Source organism: Mytilus galloprovincialis, chromosome 10 (genome assembly GCF_965363235.1).
Source record: "Mytilus galloprovincialis chromosome 10, xbMytGall1.hap1.1, whole genome shotgun sequence".
NCBI lineage: Eukaryota > Metazoa > Mollusca > Bivalvia > Mytilida > Mytilidae > Mytilus > Mytilus galloprovincialis.
Window position 1 is genome coordinate 85,618,764 of NC_134847.1, and position 17,191 is coordinate 85,635,954.

Below are 17,191 nucleotides of genomic sequence, written 5' to 3' on the forward strand. Positions count from 1 at the left end.
TATTGTACTGAATTTTTCAGAAAGATATATCGCAATTCATAGATCTGCATTCTATGTTAGGTTGTTTTGAAATGGCTGTCGCTAAGTGGCAATAGGGGGAAGGGTGACATCCGCTATTGCTTGCAATGGCAATTCTAGTTATATTTATCTTCTTTTTTTTGGTTCGACAATTTGAATGTTTTATCTAAAAGGAAAGACTTACTGAACACATTAAAACGGTGGAGTTGCAGTGAATGATGAAAAATACACTTTATAACTGTGTTATGTCTTCTTGGAATCTAATTATAACGTATGAATTAATAGCATATATAAATGAAGAAATAAGGCCACTTTCAAATATTTTTTTTTTTAAAGTAACTTCTATTACATTTATTTTCCCTTGACTAAAACTGACACCTACTGCATGGAGCATTAAATTTCAGTCACATATCGATATAAATTAATTGTGTAAGGACTCGTTCCATCCGTAGTTTATATACAGTTGACCTTTATTTACCACGATAAGATTTCGACCTATTTTCGTACTAATTTACAAACCATGACACAATAATCAGTCCAAGCAGTATGTTGTTATCTGGTAAGATTGTAATAAGTAGCTGAAATTAAAAACGGAACTGTAATATTTTACTCATAACAATAAGTAACAATTTAAATAACGTCAGTTGGATATGCATTTTTACATTATATTTTAGTAATATATCTGCTGTTAACTCTGTTACCCGCATCTGCGCAACAATGCGAGGACATAGAGACATCACTATGTGACCTGATGCTGAACAGGTTGCCAGAAATGTGCGGTGATCCGTGTCTTGCAAAATTCTGTAAAAGATCTTGCGGATTATGCCGTAAGTATTGACTCAATTTTTTTTATATTTTGTGTTTTTAGTTAAATTACGAATAACGTGAACTCCAAATTACCACTTTAGAGTCACCAAATTTAAAAACTACTAGAATACACCCGCGAAATCGCGGGCATATACAGCTTGTGAACTGTTGTAGGATGATTCTTTGTAAAAGATATTATGTATGAAGAGTTTCACAAAGGGTATCAAAAGCCCTCTCCCTAAAGTCCGATATTTGTTTCCTTTCTGTTAAATTCAATTATTTTCGTGTTTCTGGCATTAGACCACAATTATTCTTCTCCTTTGCTACAATGCTTCTTTTGGTAAAAGTCAAATCAAATTAAAAATTTGCACCGTTTCAAACATGAAATAAATGTAACTGCTTATATATAGACCATTATTAGTCTAATAAAATATGCTTCTAGAACAATCCATCGGTGCTTTTTCTTTTGAGAGCCTTATTGAAATGCCAATGGTAGGATATGAATCTTGTATAAATGACTAAGACCGACTAAGGCTAATTTGAGGGGTGGTCGGAGGAGTCCTGATCCCGAAATCCCGGGCTTAAACCAATGAAATCCCGAAATGCAGAATTGAAAGAAATTCATATCCCGAAATCCCGAAATCGAAAAATATATTCCCGGATCCCGTAAGGATCAATCCCCAAATCCCGACGCCTCGAAAAAGGTCCTGCCCCCTCTTATCTCTACCTTACTTTCATTTTTGCCAATTAACTTTTTCCCTTTAAACAATAAATTTGTATGCCCCTTTTATGGGCATTATGTTTCTAGTCTGCATCCGTGCGTTCGTTTGTTCGGTCGTCCGTCCGTCCGTCTCTCCCGCTTCAGGTTAAAGTTTTTGGTCGATATACTAAAATAGAAAGTCCCTGACAGAATACAGAGAGTCTCTATATATTAAAGTATTACAATCGTAGTTTACATGTAGATAAACGCGAAAAATAATTGTCCTGTCTAAGGAGGTATAATAGTTGTGGTTCTTGCGATCTAAACACCATGATATGAAACGCGAAAAATAATTGTCCTCTCTAAAGAGGTATAATAGGTGTGGTTCTTGCGATTTAAACACCATGATATAGAGAACGCTCTGAATCGCTTATTTATTTTTCATTTTTGTTATCTATCATACGATTGGTTGTACTTGTGTCACATGTTTTACTTAATTTAATATATATGCAACTGGTATGACCCCTTAAATAGTAAAAATTTCAAAGAAAACAGTAGACAGAATACAGAGAGTCTCTATATATTAAAGTAGTATAATGTAGATAAACGCGAAAAATAATTGTCCTCTATAAGGAGGTATAATAGTTGTGGTTCTTGCGATCTAAACACCATGATATGGAGAACGCTCTAATTGGTTTATTTATTTTTCATTTTTGTAATCTATCATACGATTGGTTGTATTTGTGCTTGTTTCAAACCGGAAGTCTTATCCATGAATAAAAATTTAGTCTGATGACGGAATCATATCCGGACTCCTTTTTTGTCGTTTTTCTCCCAAAATAACTCAATCTGAATAATCATAAGAATGAATGACAAATGCGACTATGCATGTTACCTATAGGACACAGAGGCATGATGATTGATTTATTGTGGAAGGAAGAGAAGCGACACACAAAATCAGGTCTTCTCGTTTAATAGTATAGATGATTTATTTTTATGAATATATTTTATTATTTTAACGATATTATTAGTTTATACTGTATAAGAACCCATATGAAAAATAATTTGATTGTGGAGGGTGGTTCTATAATACAGTCAACAATATATATATATATGTTTAACCGACTTTACTTAATCTATATTAAAATAAGTGCTTCATTAATGAAATTACATAATTTTCTAAATATTCCCTGTTGATAATTAAAAATATCAGAAACTACGGTTCCAATTATACCAAGCATAATTTACCTCATATATAAATTTGGCTGTTCTTAGTGGTGTCTTTCTATAGTTTAAAACACGGAGTGAAAGGATCTAATCAGTATGAAACTAAAAATAAAAGTAGACTATGCTTAGCTCGATAATGTTTTACTTTCAATAAAAAAAAAAAGCTCTTTCCCTAGATGGGTATAAAAACAGGGAGCACAACAATTTCCCACTGAACATGCAACTGATAAAGTGTCGAACCATCAAACTAAAGAAAAAACATGTGGATAATTTTGTTTATATGTACATATATAAGTATATTTTCAGCATTGAAATGTTACACCTGTACAGAAGTTAAGGATGTCACAAACTGTACTACATTTACAACCTGTTCTGATGCTAATGACGTATGTGTTATCCTTTTTCTGCTTTAGATATTTGCTGGTTTTAAGCATTGCTTCAGCTTAATTGTAAGCTCATTAATACAAAAGTATTTCATGCATTATTTTCATATCAAATTTAAGACGACCAATTTGAAATGGGATTATTTGCGGCAACATGTTAAGAAGAAGAACAAACGGAATTAATACATACGTAATTCGATCACGGTCAAAAATTGCTTAAATAGTGTCGGTGACATGTTTGCTCGTTCAAGATCTTAAGATACTAATATAGTGATCAAATGTGTAGTTACCGATAGTATCCTATTTGCGATTGTTACATGTTGTTCGAGTGTCAGTTTGCATGACGGGAGATGCATCTATATCAGGAGACGTTAACTCTGTCAACGCAATCGTTCTCGCTCCTTAGATTATATACATAAAGCAACAAAAATTCGCCATTTTCTAAATCAACAAAAAAGGAACAAAAATAACAATATGCTATAAAGACAATCTCTTTGGTTCAATTTTTGTTACTTTTTTTAACAGTATTGCTTCACTGCACAGACATTTACGGCACATTTTACTGAGGCTTACAGACTTGGATGCGGCAGTAGACAGGTAGGTGTATCATGTTTTCCTTCATTGAACACTGTTATGTCAAAGTAGACAGTTTAGAGTGGTTTTAACCGACACAAGAGACAGGTAAATGTCTCATTGTACCATGAAGTGTAGCAGGTGAAGTATCATTAGACAGCTACAGGTGAATGTCACATTACACCATGAATTGTAGTATGTGAAGTCTTATTAGACAGCTAAAGGTGAATGTCGCATTACACCAAGAATTGTAGTATGTGAAGTATTATTAGACAGCTACAGGAGAATGTCACATTGACACTAGGTTTGCAGTCTTTCGTATAGTAGTAGACATATGCATGTACAATGTATGTGTCACTTTTTAGCGATACTTGCAATCTCTAGTATTGCAGTATACAGGAGTCACATTTTACCGAAAGATGCTTGCATTATCTGGTGTGGCAGTCTACAGGTGGATGTATTTTCTTACTTAGGCTTGCAGCAGCAGACAGTTGAGTGTGACATGTTACTGATGCTTGCAGTCTTAGATGTGACAGTACTTGACAAGTGCGTGTCACATTTTACTTAGGCTTGAAGTCTCTGGAATGGCGGTAGACAGGTGAGTGTCACATTTTATCGATGCTTTAGGTCTCTGGAAGGTGGTAGACCGGTGGGTGTCACATTTTATCGAGACTTGAAGTCTCTGGAATAGCGATAGACAGGTGGGTGTCACATTTTATCGAGGCTTAAAGTCTCTGAATACCCTGAAACTGAAACAAGTTATATACGGTGACCATATTCAAGATTTTCTTAATTTCTTTCAGACTTGTCTCCAGTATTCCCCAATATCCTCAAAGTTCAGATCCAGTATTGAAGCCGGGTGTTGTAATACTGACAAATGTAACAACAAACCACCGCCGTTACTTCATATAACTCCGCCACAGAATTATTCCTCTATCAGTGAGTATTTAACCATGTGCATTAATTAATACACATTTGCATTTAAAACATAGAAAACTGTCATGTTTTCATACTGTAAAATGTAGATTTAATTAGAATTACAACTGCACAAATATTTAAGTCATATTATTATCGGTTTTTCAAATGTTGTGCAAAAAATTAATCTGCCTTATTTTCTGATCGTAAAATTGCTGTGAATTTTCATAACTTTTGATTCACACTTTGCAATTATTTTATAATTATGTTTGATCATTAATCAGTTGATTTTGTAATACTTCCTGTTCTACACCAAACGACCTGTAACGGTGCCCCAAAACAATGTACCTTCTATGAATACTTTTATTATCTGAAATATATATCAATGAAAACTTTGCAAAGTATATCTTTTCTGCTATAGAACATTCATAAAAGAGTCGAAGACTGAGTTGTAATTATCTTGTTATTCTGCTCTTTTTCGGGTTGTTTTCTCAATGTTATTTTTTTAAAACAACTCCAGATGTTTCTTTGCTTGTACTTTTTATTAGCAACAACTGCAGACCCTTCTGTGTGTATGAACAAAGATGATAATATATGTACACGTCTAGCCTTTTACCTACCAAATCTGTGTTCAGATGATTGTGTAGCGTCAAAGATTTGTCCACACATGTGTCGGAAATGTTGTAAGTATACATTCAAACAAGTACCTGATTACCAATGCTGACCTGGTTTTTTTTTCTCTATGACCCATGTTTCATATTTATATTCTATAGACATTGATTCAATTTCTGGATTTAAAATAAGAACATCGATTACTTAGTGTCGTCTTAATTAAACATTTTCGTTTTATTTTATCCCGCTATGTTTTGAAGTCGTTCATCTCTTGGCTTTTGTTTTTTTATTTTTTCTGTAGACTTAGCCTAGATTTTTTATTAGCAGTATTGATAAGCTTGGTTACTATTTTCTCAGTCACTCAATGTACGATGTTGTTCTATACTTAAGCTGCTGACCTTGTTTGTGTACATTCAAATTCCAATGGCGTCAAAACCACGTGATGCATTGAATCGTTCTACCAAATCAAATTGATCTATTGTCATTTAGGTGATTTTTTCAGTTTAAGGCAACTATATTTTTTGTTTTTGTGATATTTCTTTGAAATAGTGTGCAATATTTTGGGGATTTATTCAACAGGAAACCTCATTTTTTAACCATACCATTCGACATCAATGCAGTTTTGTATGAACATTAAGCTACAGACATGATGGTCAGAATATTGATCTCCTAATATGACAAATAAATGTAAATCGTTTTTTAGTAACCTACCCTATATTCACTGCATGAAATGATACGTTTACAAAATTTATTCATATATTAAATTTCTAGTTTTGAATTTAAGGTCTGATTTATGAAGAATTATTTTAGTAGTTTATTAAAGTTTCATAATTTTGTTAAATTTCTTATTTCCTTAAGTTTCATTTCGATTTATGGGTTATTAGATTTGTTATTTATTTGAAAAATAATACCAGTTTAAATTTGTTATTTAAAAGGTTTGAATCGAGTTTATCACCGTTAAATTTTTCGTTTAAACATACGTTTATTTTTTAACAAACTACTTACATAGGACAATTTAACTGAAATTTAATTTGGATTAAGTAACAAGTTTAATTTATTTTTAATTTTCGTTCGGTAAATTTAAAATTTAATGCCAGATTTCGTAACATGTTTATGTATCTTGTTCTATTTCAATGATTACTTTTTCTTCTTAAGGGTCAACAAGGCTTTAATACTGTCAGATGAATACATGTTGTACAAAATAAAATGGAGAGTTAATTTTACAAAAATCTTCTCCTCTAAAACTGCTGAGCCAAATTTAACCAAACTTAGCCACAATCATCATTGGGGTATCTAGTTTTAAAAAAATGTGTCCGGTAACCCGGCCAACCAACCAAGATGGCCGCCATGGCTAAAAATAGAACATAGGGGTAAAATGCAGTTTTTGGCTTATAACTCAAAAACCAAAGCATTTAGAGCAAATCTGACAGGGTGTGAAATTGTTTATTAGGTCAAGATCTATCTACTGTAAAATTTTCAGATGAATTGGACATCTGGTTGTTAGATTGCTGCCCCCCTTATTATCTTGAATACTATTATAGATAGAGATAAACTGAAAACAGCAATAATGCTCAGCAAAGTAAGATCTACAATTAAGTAAACATGATCAAAATAGTCAGTTGACCCCTTAAGGGAGTTATTGCCTTTAAAGTCAATTTTTAACAAACATTATTAATTTGGTTATTTTTTGTAAATTTGTTTATCAGGTCAACATCTATCTATCCTGCAATTTTCAGATGAATCGGACAACCCGTTGATAGGTTGATGCTCCTGAATTGGTAATTTTAAGGACATTTTGCTGTTTTTGGCTATTATCTTGAATATTATTATAGATAAAGATAAACTGTAACCAGCAATAATGTTCAACAAAGTAAGATTTACAAATAAGTCAACATGATCAAAATGGTCAGTTGACCCCTTTAGGATTTATTGCCCTTTATAGTCAATTTTTAACCATTTTTCGTAAATCTTAGTAATATTTTACAAAAATCTTCTCATCTGAAACTACTGGGCCAAATTAATACAAACTTGGCCACAATCATCTGTGGGGTATCTAGTTTTAAAAATGTGTCCAGTGACCTGGCCATCCAACCAAGATGGCTGCCACGGCTAAAAATAAAACATAAGGGTAAAATGCAGTTTTTGGCTTATAACTCAAAAACCGAAACATTTAGAGCAAATCTGACAGGGATAAAAATGTTTATCAGGTCAAGATCTATCTGCCCTGAAATTTTCAGATGAATCGGACAACCCATTGTTAGGTTGCTGCCCCTGAATTGGTAATTTTAAGGAATTTGTATTGTTTTTGGTTATTATCTTGAATATAATTATAAATAAAGATAAACTGTAAACAGCAAAAATGTTCAGCAAAGTAAGATTTACAAATAAGTCAACATGACCAAAATGGTCAGTTAACCCCTTAAGAAGTTATTGCCCTTTATAGTCAATGTTTAACCATTTTTTCGAAATCGTAGTTATCTTTTAGAAAAATCTTCACCTCTGAAACTACTGGGCCAAATTATTCCAAACTGGGCCACAATCATCATTGGGGTATCTAGTTTAAAAAATGTGTCCGGTGATCTGGCCATCTAACCAAGATGGCTGCCATGGCTTAACATAGAACATAGGGGTAAAATGCAGTTTTTGGCTTATAACTTTATAACTAAAAAAACCAAAGCATTTAGAGCAGATCTGACAGGGTGTGAAATTGTTTATTAGGTCAAGATCTATCTACTGTAAAATTTTCAAATGAATTGGACATCTGGTTGTTAGATTGCTGCCCCCCCTTATTATCTTGAATACTATTATAGATAGAGATAAACTGAAAACAGCAATAATGCTCAGCAAAATAAGATCTACAAATAAGTAAACATGATCAAAATGGTCAGTTGACCCCTTAAGGGAGTTATTGCCTTTATAGTCAATTTTTAACAAACATTATTAATTTGGTTAATTTTTGTAAATTTTTACAAAATAATTTCCTCAGTTACTAATGGGCCAAGTTCATTATAGATAGAGATAATTGTAAGTAGCAAGAACGTTCAGTAAAGTAAGAACTTCAAACACATCACCATCACCAAAGCACAATTTTGTCATGAATCCATCTGTGTCCTAGGTTTAAAAGAGGGACGAAAGATACCAAAGGGATAGTCAAACTCATAAATCTAAAACAAACTGACAACGCCATGGCTAAAAATGAAAAAGACAAACAGAAAAACAATAGTACACATGACACAACATAGAAAACTATTTAATATGCACATAAACCAAGGTGAGCGACACAGGCTCTTAAGAGCCTCTAGTTTATTCTCTCCATATAGAAAATCCAAATTAAGTTTGTTGTCTTTTTTCCGGATTGATCTTTCGTACATTATAGGCTTTATGCGTCATTTGTCAATCTCCTGTACATAAATGACACTTGTCTAACGAGCTGAATAATAATGTTTATTCTGTTGCATTATGTTGCTTATACTTGTATTTTATATATATCTATGTTTTTTTTAGAGTAATTCATCGTGTCCTATTCCTCATTATGACATTTTGACTGAATGTAGATTTTAGTGACGATGATTATGTAACGCTGGAGACGCCAAACCTCTGGACACAATGTAACCGGCTTTGTCCCTTTTGAATTTCATAGAATGCACTTTTAATTTTGTGTTTGATCATGAGTTGTTGCTCAACCAAACTGGTCAATAGAACGATGCTATAAACAACTGCCATTCAAGCGGAAAGTTTATAAAGGTACTAAAGCCGGTTTAATCAACCATTGTTTTCAGAAAGTATCCATACCTAGTTAACAATATGTCAGGTGTTCTCTATTACGTCCGCTGGTTGCTATATTCGAGCGTTTTAAGTTTCCTGGACTTCCTTTTTTAATTTACCTTAGAGTTCGGTATAAATATTTGTTTTAATTAATGTATCGATACTGTTATTGTATTCCTATTAAAAGAAATCTTAAAAAAGATGGTAGCTGATAGCAAAACGAAAATAGAAAATAACGAATGACATTTGTATACTTTTCTTGTTATATGAAGTACAATCAATAACTCAATTGTTGATAATGTAATAAGTAAATTCAAAGTAACATTTTTCGTTACAGTTTATTGCCTTGATTGTTATGAAGTTGATCATCCAGACAATTGCACTCAATCAACAGCTTGCAGTGATGGGAAGGTATGCACACATATTTGGAATGTTGCATTATATTTGAATGTGGTTTTTTTTCTACAATGCAATTTAACAAAGCGATGTGATTACATTGTAAACGTAAATATATATCCTTATGTATATTAACATGATTAACAACAAAAACTTCTTCATGTCGCTAAATAAAATGTTATTTTCCATTATTTCAAAGTTATTATAAATTCACCAGAAACATAACTAGTAATTTTGTTCCACAAATATTTTTGTATTATAATCAACTATTGATATACAAGTACGAGTTTTGTAATTTGCTAATGGAAAATTCACATCAAACACTTTACATGTAGTGCATTAAAATATTAATGAGTAATGTTTTCAGTTTAGAAATTATTAAGTGCGCATGAGTAAACCCGTATTTTTCTTTCTTTCTCATATCAAATCGCCATAAGTTATAATGTTTCAAAATGTGTGGATAATATAATAACATATTTCAAATTTTTCCTCACTCATAAAAAAAAGGTAAAATCAAAACTTATGATATACATAGTAAAAACAACTCCTCATAGATACAAAAGCTTTGAAACTGAGAAATTTTGTTAATATTTTTGATTCGTCAAAGCTCAAAGGTAACAATGTAGGTATAGTAATCCATGGGACGCACACGGGCTTGTCCAGGAAGTTTCAAATCCCTTACTAATTATTTTTGAAAAGTTTCACAGTTAACCTGTATATTCAACTTTCTGGAAGATTGCAAATACTGTAAAAATGAGAATGGAAATGGGGAATGTGTCAAAGAGACAACAACCCACCTATAGAACAGACAACAACAGAAGGTCACCAATAGGTCATCAATGCATCTACAAACTAGGGTGTAATATGATTGATTGATTGATTGTTGGTTGCTTAACGTCCAGTGGCAAATATTTCATGCATATTGAGGACGAGAACAAATTCACAATAAATACAATAGGTAGGTTGTTGTAATAGAGGCCATCTAGGATGATGGTCGGGGAAATTTGGACTGCCACTGGAAAATGAGGGTATATTGGATAGGGACAGAAATTTTGCCTTGCAACAGGCCACCTACGGACCCCTACAAGAGTTATTGCAAGGGTTCTTAACGTGCAAAGAGCGTGGCACTCTCTTTACACGAGGCATCGGATTTAACGTCCCCCTTCTGACCGGACGTGACTGCGAACTTGATACATCCCGCACAGCCAAATGGACGCCCCACTTCAGCAAGCGTTTTATTGCCGGTCGGAAGAAGACCAAGTGACCATATTTCTATACCCCAGTCACCCTTGGGGTTGTAATATGATTGCAAGTTACACATATTTAGTAGAAAGAAAGCAACAATGATGTAAGCAAATACTAGTCTTGTTTATTCTCACAATAAAAATTTAACCCCAAATCCGTAAGGCTTGAAGATGTACAAGATTTTATGTTACCATGTTATCACTTCCTATTAATTATTTCCATAGACATACACACATGCGTGCAAATAGTTTTTAATAGTCCATTTGAAAATATAAATTGAAAACATAGCATTCGAAGTTGGTATTCGTTTAAAAAATCATTGTAATGTTAACCAACATTGAATATTATCGCTTCTTTGATTGTTAAACATAAACAATTCATATATGAAATTAACAAAAACTTATCTTTATTTATCTTTTTTCACTGTTAGTTCACTGTTTAAATATTTTTATTCTATTCTTAACTTTTAGGAATGTTATGGACTTGAAAAATTGGGATCAAACTTTAAAACTGTAGTTCAACTCGGATGCATTGAACGGAGTGTAAGTTTGTTAAATATAGGAGGAAGCCAAGTATTGTGGTCATAGAACAAATATACAAGTTATATATGATTGAATTATATTTGATGTTTTTACATGGTACAAGTAATTATTTAGAGACAGTTTAAAGCTGTACTAATTTAAATATATTTTGAACTGTATACTTATTTATAACAAAATGTGAGAGACGAATATTTTTGGGGGAAAGTTACAAGGATATTATTCGTTTTTATAAAGGGAATATTTTTTGCGAGTTTGATAACGTTTTGTTGTAACTAAAATCTCGTTTATGAACTTTTTCGTTTTGAATATACCTTTGAGCTCGGTATTGTTCCTATTCTTTTTGGAACAAATTTAAGATTGTGACAATCAATTTGATTCAACAATCTGTCAGAAATTCTCAGATGTTAAGTAATCAACAACAGAGTATGTGATCATTTATCTTTGAATTGAAACTTATAAGAAACATACCAATATTAATTATCGTTTGACATATTACAGTTGTGTGATCAACTAAAGTCACCTTCAGGTCATGTATTTGGACGAAGAGATTTTACCTTCTCTGGTGGATGCTGCAAGGGAGATAAATGTAACGCACATCCTAATTCTAAAACAATATCAACTACGACTACGACAACCACGGCTCAACCACGTATGTAAGATGATTTTAGAACAGTTTAAAATTAATACTCAACAAGTTGTGACAATTTCTATTTGTCAATTTAGAACACATCAACTGTAGTATATGTCATTTTTAGTAAAATTTCATGTCGGATATGAATTTTTGTTCATTAATATATTACATCACTATTAATCGTTTTAATATTGTTTAAACTATTTTTATTTTTAGGCTGTTCAAATCGGTATTATCGGTGTCCGATTGGTTTTCGTCAGCATGGTAATAATTGTTATCTCTTTGGTAATCAGAAGGTAACCAAACATGAAGCTCTTGTAAGTATAGTTGTACTTTTAAACATGATTATGTGGAAACAAATAAGTAGTATTGGACAAAATGAATACGAAAAAACATCATGACCTCTAATATTTATAAATACGTTATTGTTAGAAAAGCTATTGATGACATTGGCTTTCTCCTCTTACCACGTGTATCTCTTTTAATAATATGACATCGGACATGATTATAGGTATAATGAGAGGGTTATCTTTCAAATATAAGTTCAATCTATATATACCACAGTATCAAGTAGGCTCTGCATTTTATATGAAAACAACATGTTAAATAATTTCATTCGTCCGAAGTGCTTTTCTTGATTTACCTTCATTGGGAACTCTGAATATTTAAAGCTGTAAATGCATAAAATCGGAAACAGTCGTAGAGCTGTATGACAAACTAAAAGCTAACAAATAACTAAATCCGTCTAAGGTAGACTTTGCCTTAGTTATAATTTTTTTTAATTTTAAAATTTATTAACTAACTGTTGTTTTGTGTTAGAGACTGTACAATTTACTAAAGTAAATAGTTTTCTTTTTAAAAATTTAAATTTGTATTAATATGTATAAAGTGTATATGAGTGCACAAATTAGAGATACCTACTACAACTTCAAGATTTTAGAATTTATAATGTCACTTACTGTTATACAAATTATTTTTGTAGAGATTCTGTCGAAGTCATTGCGCAGACCTTTTTTACATTCAGTCTGACTCTGAACTTTCTGCATTCAAACAATACCAACACAATGGATATATAGGTATGTTTTGGTGCCCTTTATAGCTTACTGTTCGGTGTTAACCGAGGCTACGTGTTGAAGACTGTACTTTGACCTATAACGGTTTACTTTTGCAAATTGTGACTTGGATTGAGTATTGTCTCATTGGCACTCATACCCCATCGTCATATATCACTGGGAAGGTTTACATTATATCAATTAATATGTTGGTATTGATGAAATCAATCAAAGAACCTTTTATTTAGAGAGGGTACAACCATTTACTCGGTTAAATTAATCAAAGTATATGTTATACGGAAATATACGACTAAGTATAAACCTAAGAGTAAATCTATAAAATATATAATAAACCAAAAATATTGTATCAGATCATATTAGCAAACCCTATGATGACCGTGTATGGCATGATGGGCAACTGAACCGGTCGTGAATGCTCTCATATCATATGCACACACATAAACATTCATAAATGCTTTGTCTGAAATTGGCTAAACACTCAGAGAGGGACACGGAGTGTTCAAATCTTAATGATAAACTGTTCAATGTCCATGCTCAGCTAGTGCAATTCATTGGCTTTGAAACCCTTATCATGTTATTTTATAGAGTTGAAACCTAATACATATATTTTGCTTGACAAAAACAATCTCAAAATTAATGGACCCGTTTTGGTTTGTTTTAAGTAATGAATTTGTGATTTACCATCTGGTTCTCTGTTTGCATACAAAAGAAAACAGTGTTGCGGTTAAATATGTTATGAGGGAAATGAAGCTCTAGAAACATAACATTTATGGAGATATCTAAATAACAACAATAACTACAATATTAGGGCTTAGTTTGTCGTCGACGTCAGCTGTGTTCCTTAGCCGTATTTAGCACAACTTTTTAGAATTTTGGATTGTCAATGCTCTTCAACTTTTTCTTGTTTGGCTTTATACATATTTTGATATCAGCGTCACTGATGAGTCTTATGTAGACGAAACGCGCGTCTGGCGTTCTAAATTATAATCCTGGTACCTTTGATAATTTTTAACAAAGAACGTCCGAATTAGGAAATTCTTATCAGCGTTTATACTGTCTCTGATTAACAAAGCCTTGATTTAGTTTATTTTTAAAGTCATGTAAATACAAAAAATCAGCGTTCTGTCATGAATATAGTATAACAATATTATAACTTGTAAATACATGCATGTTGATGTTTTTTCTATATTTTAGACGTGTTTACGGGGTTGGTCAGAGATCACCGTCAGGGATGGATTTGGAGCCATAATGGTTTGCGGATCCAGCAGTCCGTGCAGGTTGATCTATTCCTTAATTATAATCAACATGTAATTGGACAAAATTGTGCCACAGCTAATTACCAATACAGCAATAACAATGGCCATTACAGTTTAAGAGCAGTATCTTGTACAGATTTACATCATCCGTTTTGTAAACTGGAAATGGGATAATGTTGTTACTTAATCATTGCCTTGTGTATTCAATTTTCTTTGGAAAATAAAATAATCATATACTTATAGTTTTTTTTTTACACTCGAAACAAATGTTAACTGATCTTTCAAACATAATATGTTTTTAAAGACTCATTCAAGGACATGAACAGGGCCTTGTTTCATTGAAAAGTTTCTTTTATGCGTTTACCGAGTTGTGTTGATTTTTCACTTCATTTGTATTTTTGCAGATAAAGAACGCATCAAGAATCGATTAAGATATAAACTGGTGTTAAGTTGAATAAAATACTTAACATGAGTGTCAACCTGTTTAGTACTATAGACAAAATTTAACATTGCATTTCAATAATTATCACTGGACGTTAACCAATCAAATTCCGCCCCTTTTTCCACTGTGTACAACAAACAACAACCATGTAAATAATATCTTCATAGATACCAAGATTAACATTTTCAGTGACGTTTCAATAAAAAAAAGTTAAAAAGACAAAATGAAGAACGAAGTTAAAAAGCATAATACCAAATATTCTTAAAAGTAAAGCCAAATACAGCTAAGGTTATCTATTCCTGAGGTAGAAGTACTTCAATATTCCAAAATGTTCTATATTAATACCAAATAAAAAGTACTGTTCTTTGAAACACCTGATAGATACGTTTATGACTCAGAAATATTTTAATACAACTGTCAAATACAAGGAAACATTTTTTCGACAAGTTTTCGTATGGAACTGGATGCGACGTTCTAGTATTAGGTGGTACTATATTAAAAAAGATTTTTTTGTTGATTAATCAAAATTTGACTCTCCCTCCACCCCCACCCCCTTCCACACACACACACCATTGCGCTACCTGTTAACTCAAGCTTAAATGTCAAGTTTGTGGATCAATAAATTTATCTCATTGTCCCAAGAACAATTCAATATGATACAAAAGAGTACTCTTGGATTATAAATACAACTAATGGACCTCTTTGGCAATGTTCTCATAAAATCATGATGTGTTTTTCGATTCTAAATTCCTCAGAATAAATTATCTTGGTAGTATTTCACTTAACAGCATGACATTTTAACAAAGGAGAGTAAACTCAAGGTCGAAGTGCATGTACAGCTTCTCATAATGCACATACCACAATTTATCTATCCTATCTAATCAACCTTAAAAAAAAAGAAATGATTGGCATGAGTAAAGTTATATCATGTCCAGTACTACAGACAAATTTTCACATTGCATATAAGAAAAGAACCATTACCAACGGTAACCAATGAAATTGTAAATGCTGTTTTCCCTGTATACAAGTAACCATGTAACCACGAATTTCGAAAATAATCTATAGAAACACCAAATGAAAAAATAATGGTGCTTTGAAGCCCCAAATATATACCGGTATGTTATATGACTCGGAAATGTTTGACTGCAATCAATTGTATGATTAATTTCCCACAACTGTCACATTCAAAGGAGTATTGTTCTGCACTTTTTCATATGCAACCGGATGTGACGTACTATGATTATGTGGTATTGCACCTAAAATTACGTATAATTTTTTATATTTATTGTTACAAAATGCTACTTGTAAACGTCATAAACATTTTGTCAATCAAAAAGTCAAGGATTTTGACAATGTCAGTTTTTGAGGATTGTTTTGTCTATATTAAAGCTGTATTTTACAATGTTTATCCTGTCTAAAACAAGATATCTGTGTCTACTGTGGTCATTATTTTCTTTTAATTTGTCTTAAAGTTTAGATTAGGGTATACTAGAGTCAAAAAAAGAGGGACGAAAGATACCAAAGGGACAGTCAAACTCATAAATCTAAAACAAACTGACAACGCCATGGCTAAAAATAAAAAAGACAAACAGAAAAACAATAGTACACACGACACAACATAGAAAACTAAAGAATAAACAACACGAACCCCACCAAAAACTAGGGGTGATCTCAGGTGCTCCGGAAGGGTAAGCAGATCCTGCTCCACATGTGGCACCCGTCGTGTTGCTTAAGTGATTACAAATCCGGTAAATAGTCTAATTCGGTAGGTCATATTCATGAAAGGGAAGGGGATTGTAGTTACGACGTAAGGAACATATCCGATATCATTTGTGAAACGGTTATTCCATAACGGTCAACCAACTCGTGATGGCGTCCGTAAAATTTACGAAGGGATGATTTCAACTTCACCATTTGGAACTCTTGGTTTAATAGCTTCCTTGTGAGCAGCAAACCTCTATCAAGAAAATCATGATAGGAAATGCAAGCACGGGAATATCGTATCAATTGGGAGATATATACCCCGTATGCAGGTGCTGCTGGAATGTTGCTACTTAGAAATGGAAAGTTCACAATTGGAAAGCTGAAATCATCTCTTTTGTCGTAAAGTTTTGTTTTCAACCGACCCTCATTGTCAATTTCTAGATGTAAGTCAAGATATGAAGCCGACTTAACTGTATCTGTAGTATCCTTTATCTCTAATTCGATTGGATAGATGCGTTCCACATAGTCACCAAATTTTGAATTGTTTAGTGAAAGAACATCATCTATATAGCGGAAAGTAGAGTTAAAGGATATTGCTAACTTCTTATCTTTCTTCCTAAGAAGTTCCTGCATGAAGTCAGCCTCATAATAATAAAGAAACAAGTCGGCGAGTAGAGGGGCACAGTTTGTTCCCATTGGAATGCCGACAGTCTGTTGAAAAACACGTCCTCCGAACGTAACAAATATGTTGTCAATCAAGAAATCAAGCATCTTGATAATATCAGTTTCAGAGAATTTTTTGTTTGAATCAGAGTGATTCTTTACAAAGTAGGATTTATCCCTCCCTAAGACAAGATACTTGTATCTACGTTGGCCATTCTTTTTTATGAAGCAAAGTAATA

General features: G+C 32.6%; 1 protein-coding gene across 1 annotated transcript; it reads left to right on the top strand.

Moving 5' to 3' along the window:
- Positions 1-498: 498 nt before the first annotated feature.
- LOC143049416 (uncharacterized) lies at positions 499-14,383 on the top strand. The gene is made up of 12 exons (XM_076223064.1): positions 499-577; positions 693-845; positions 3,059-3,138; positions 3,661-3,732; positions 4,512-4,647; positions 5,172-5,306; positions 9,338-9,411; positions 11,112-11,183; positions 11,682-11,832; positions 12,031-12,131; positions 12,797-12,890; positions 14,082-14,383. Exons 1-12 carry the CDS (start codon positions 565-567, stop codon positions 14,315-14,317), a joined length of 1,317 nt encoding a protein of 438 aa, XP_076079179.1. The 5' UTR covers positions 499-564; the 3' UTR covers positions 14,318-14,383.
- Positions 14,384-17,191: the final 2,808 nt, after the last annotated feature.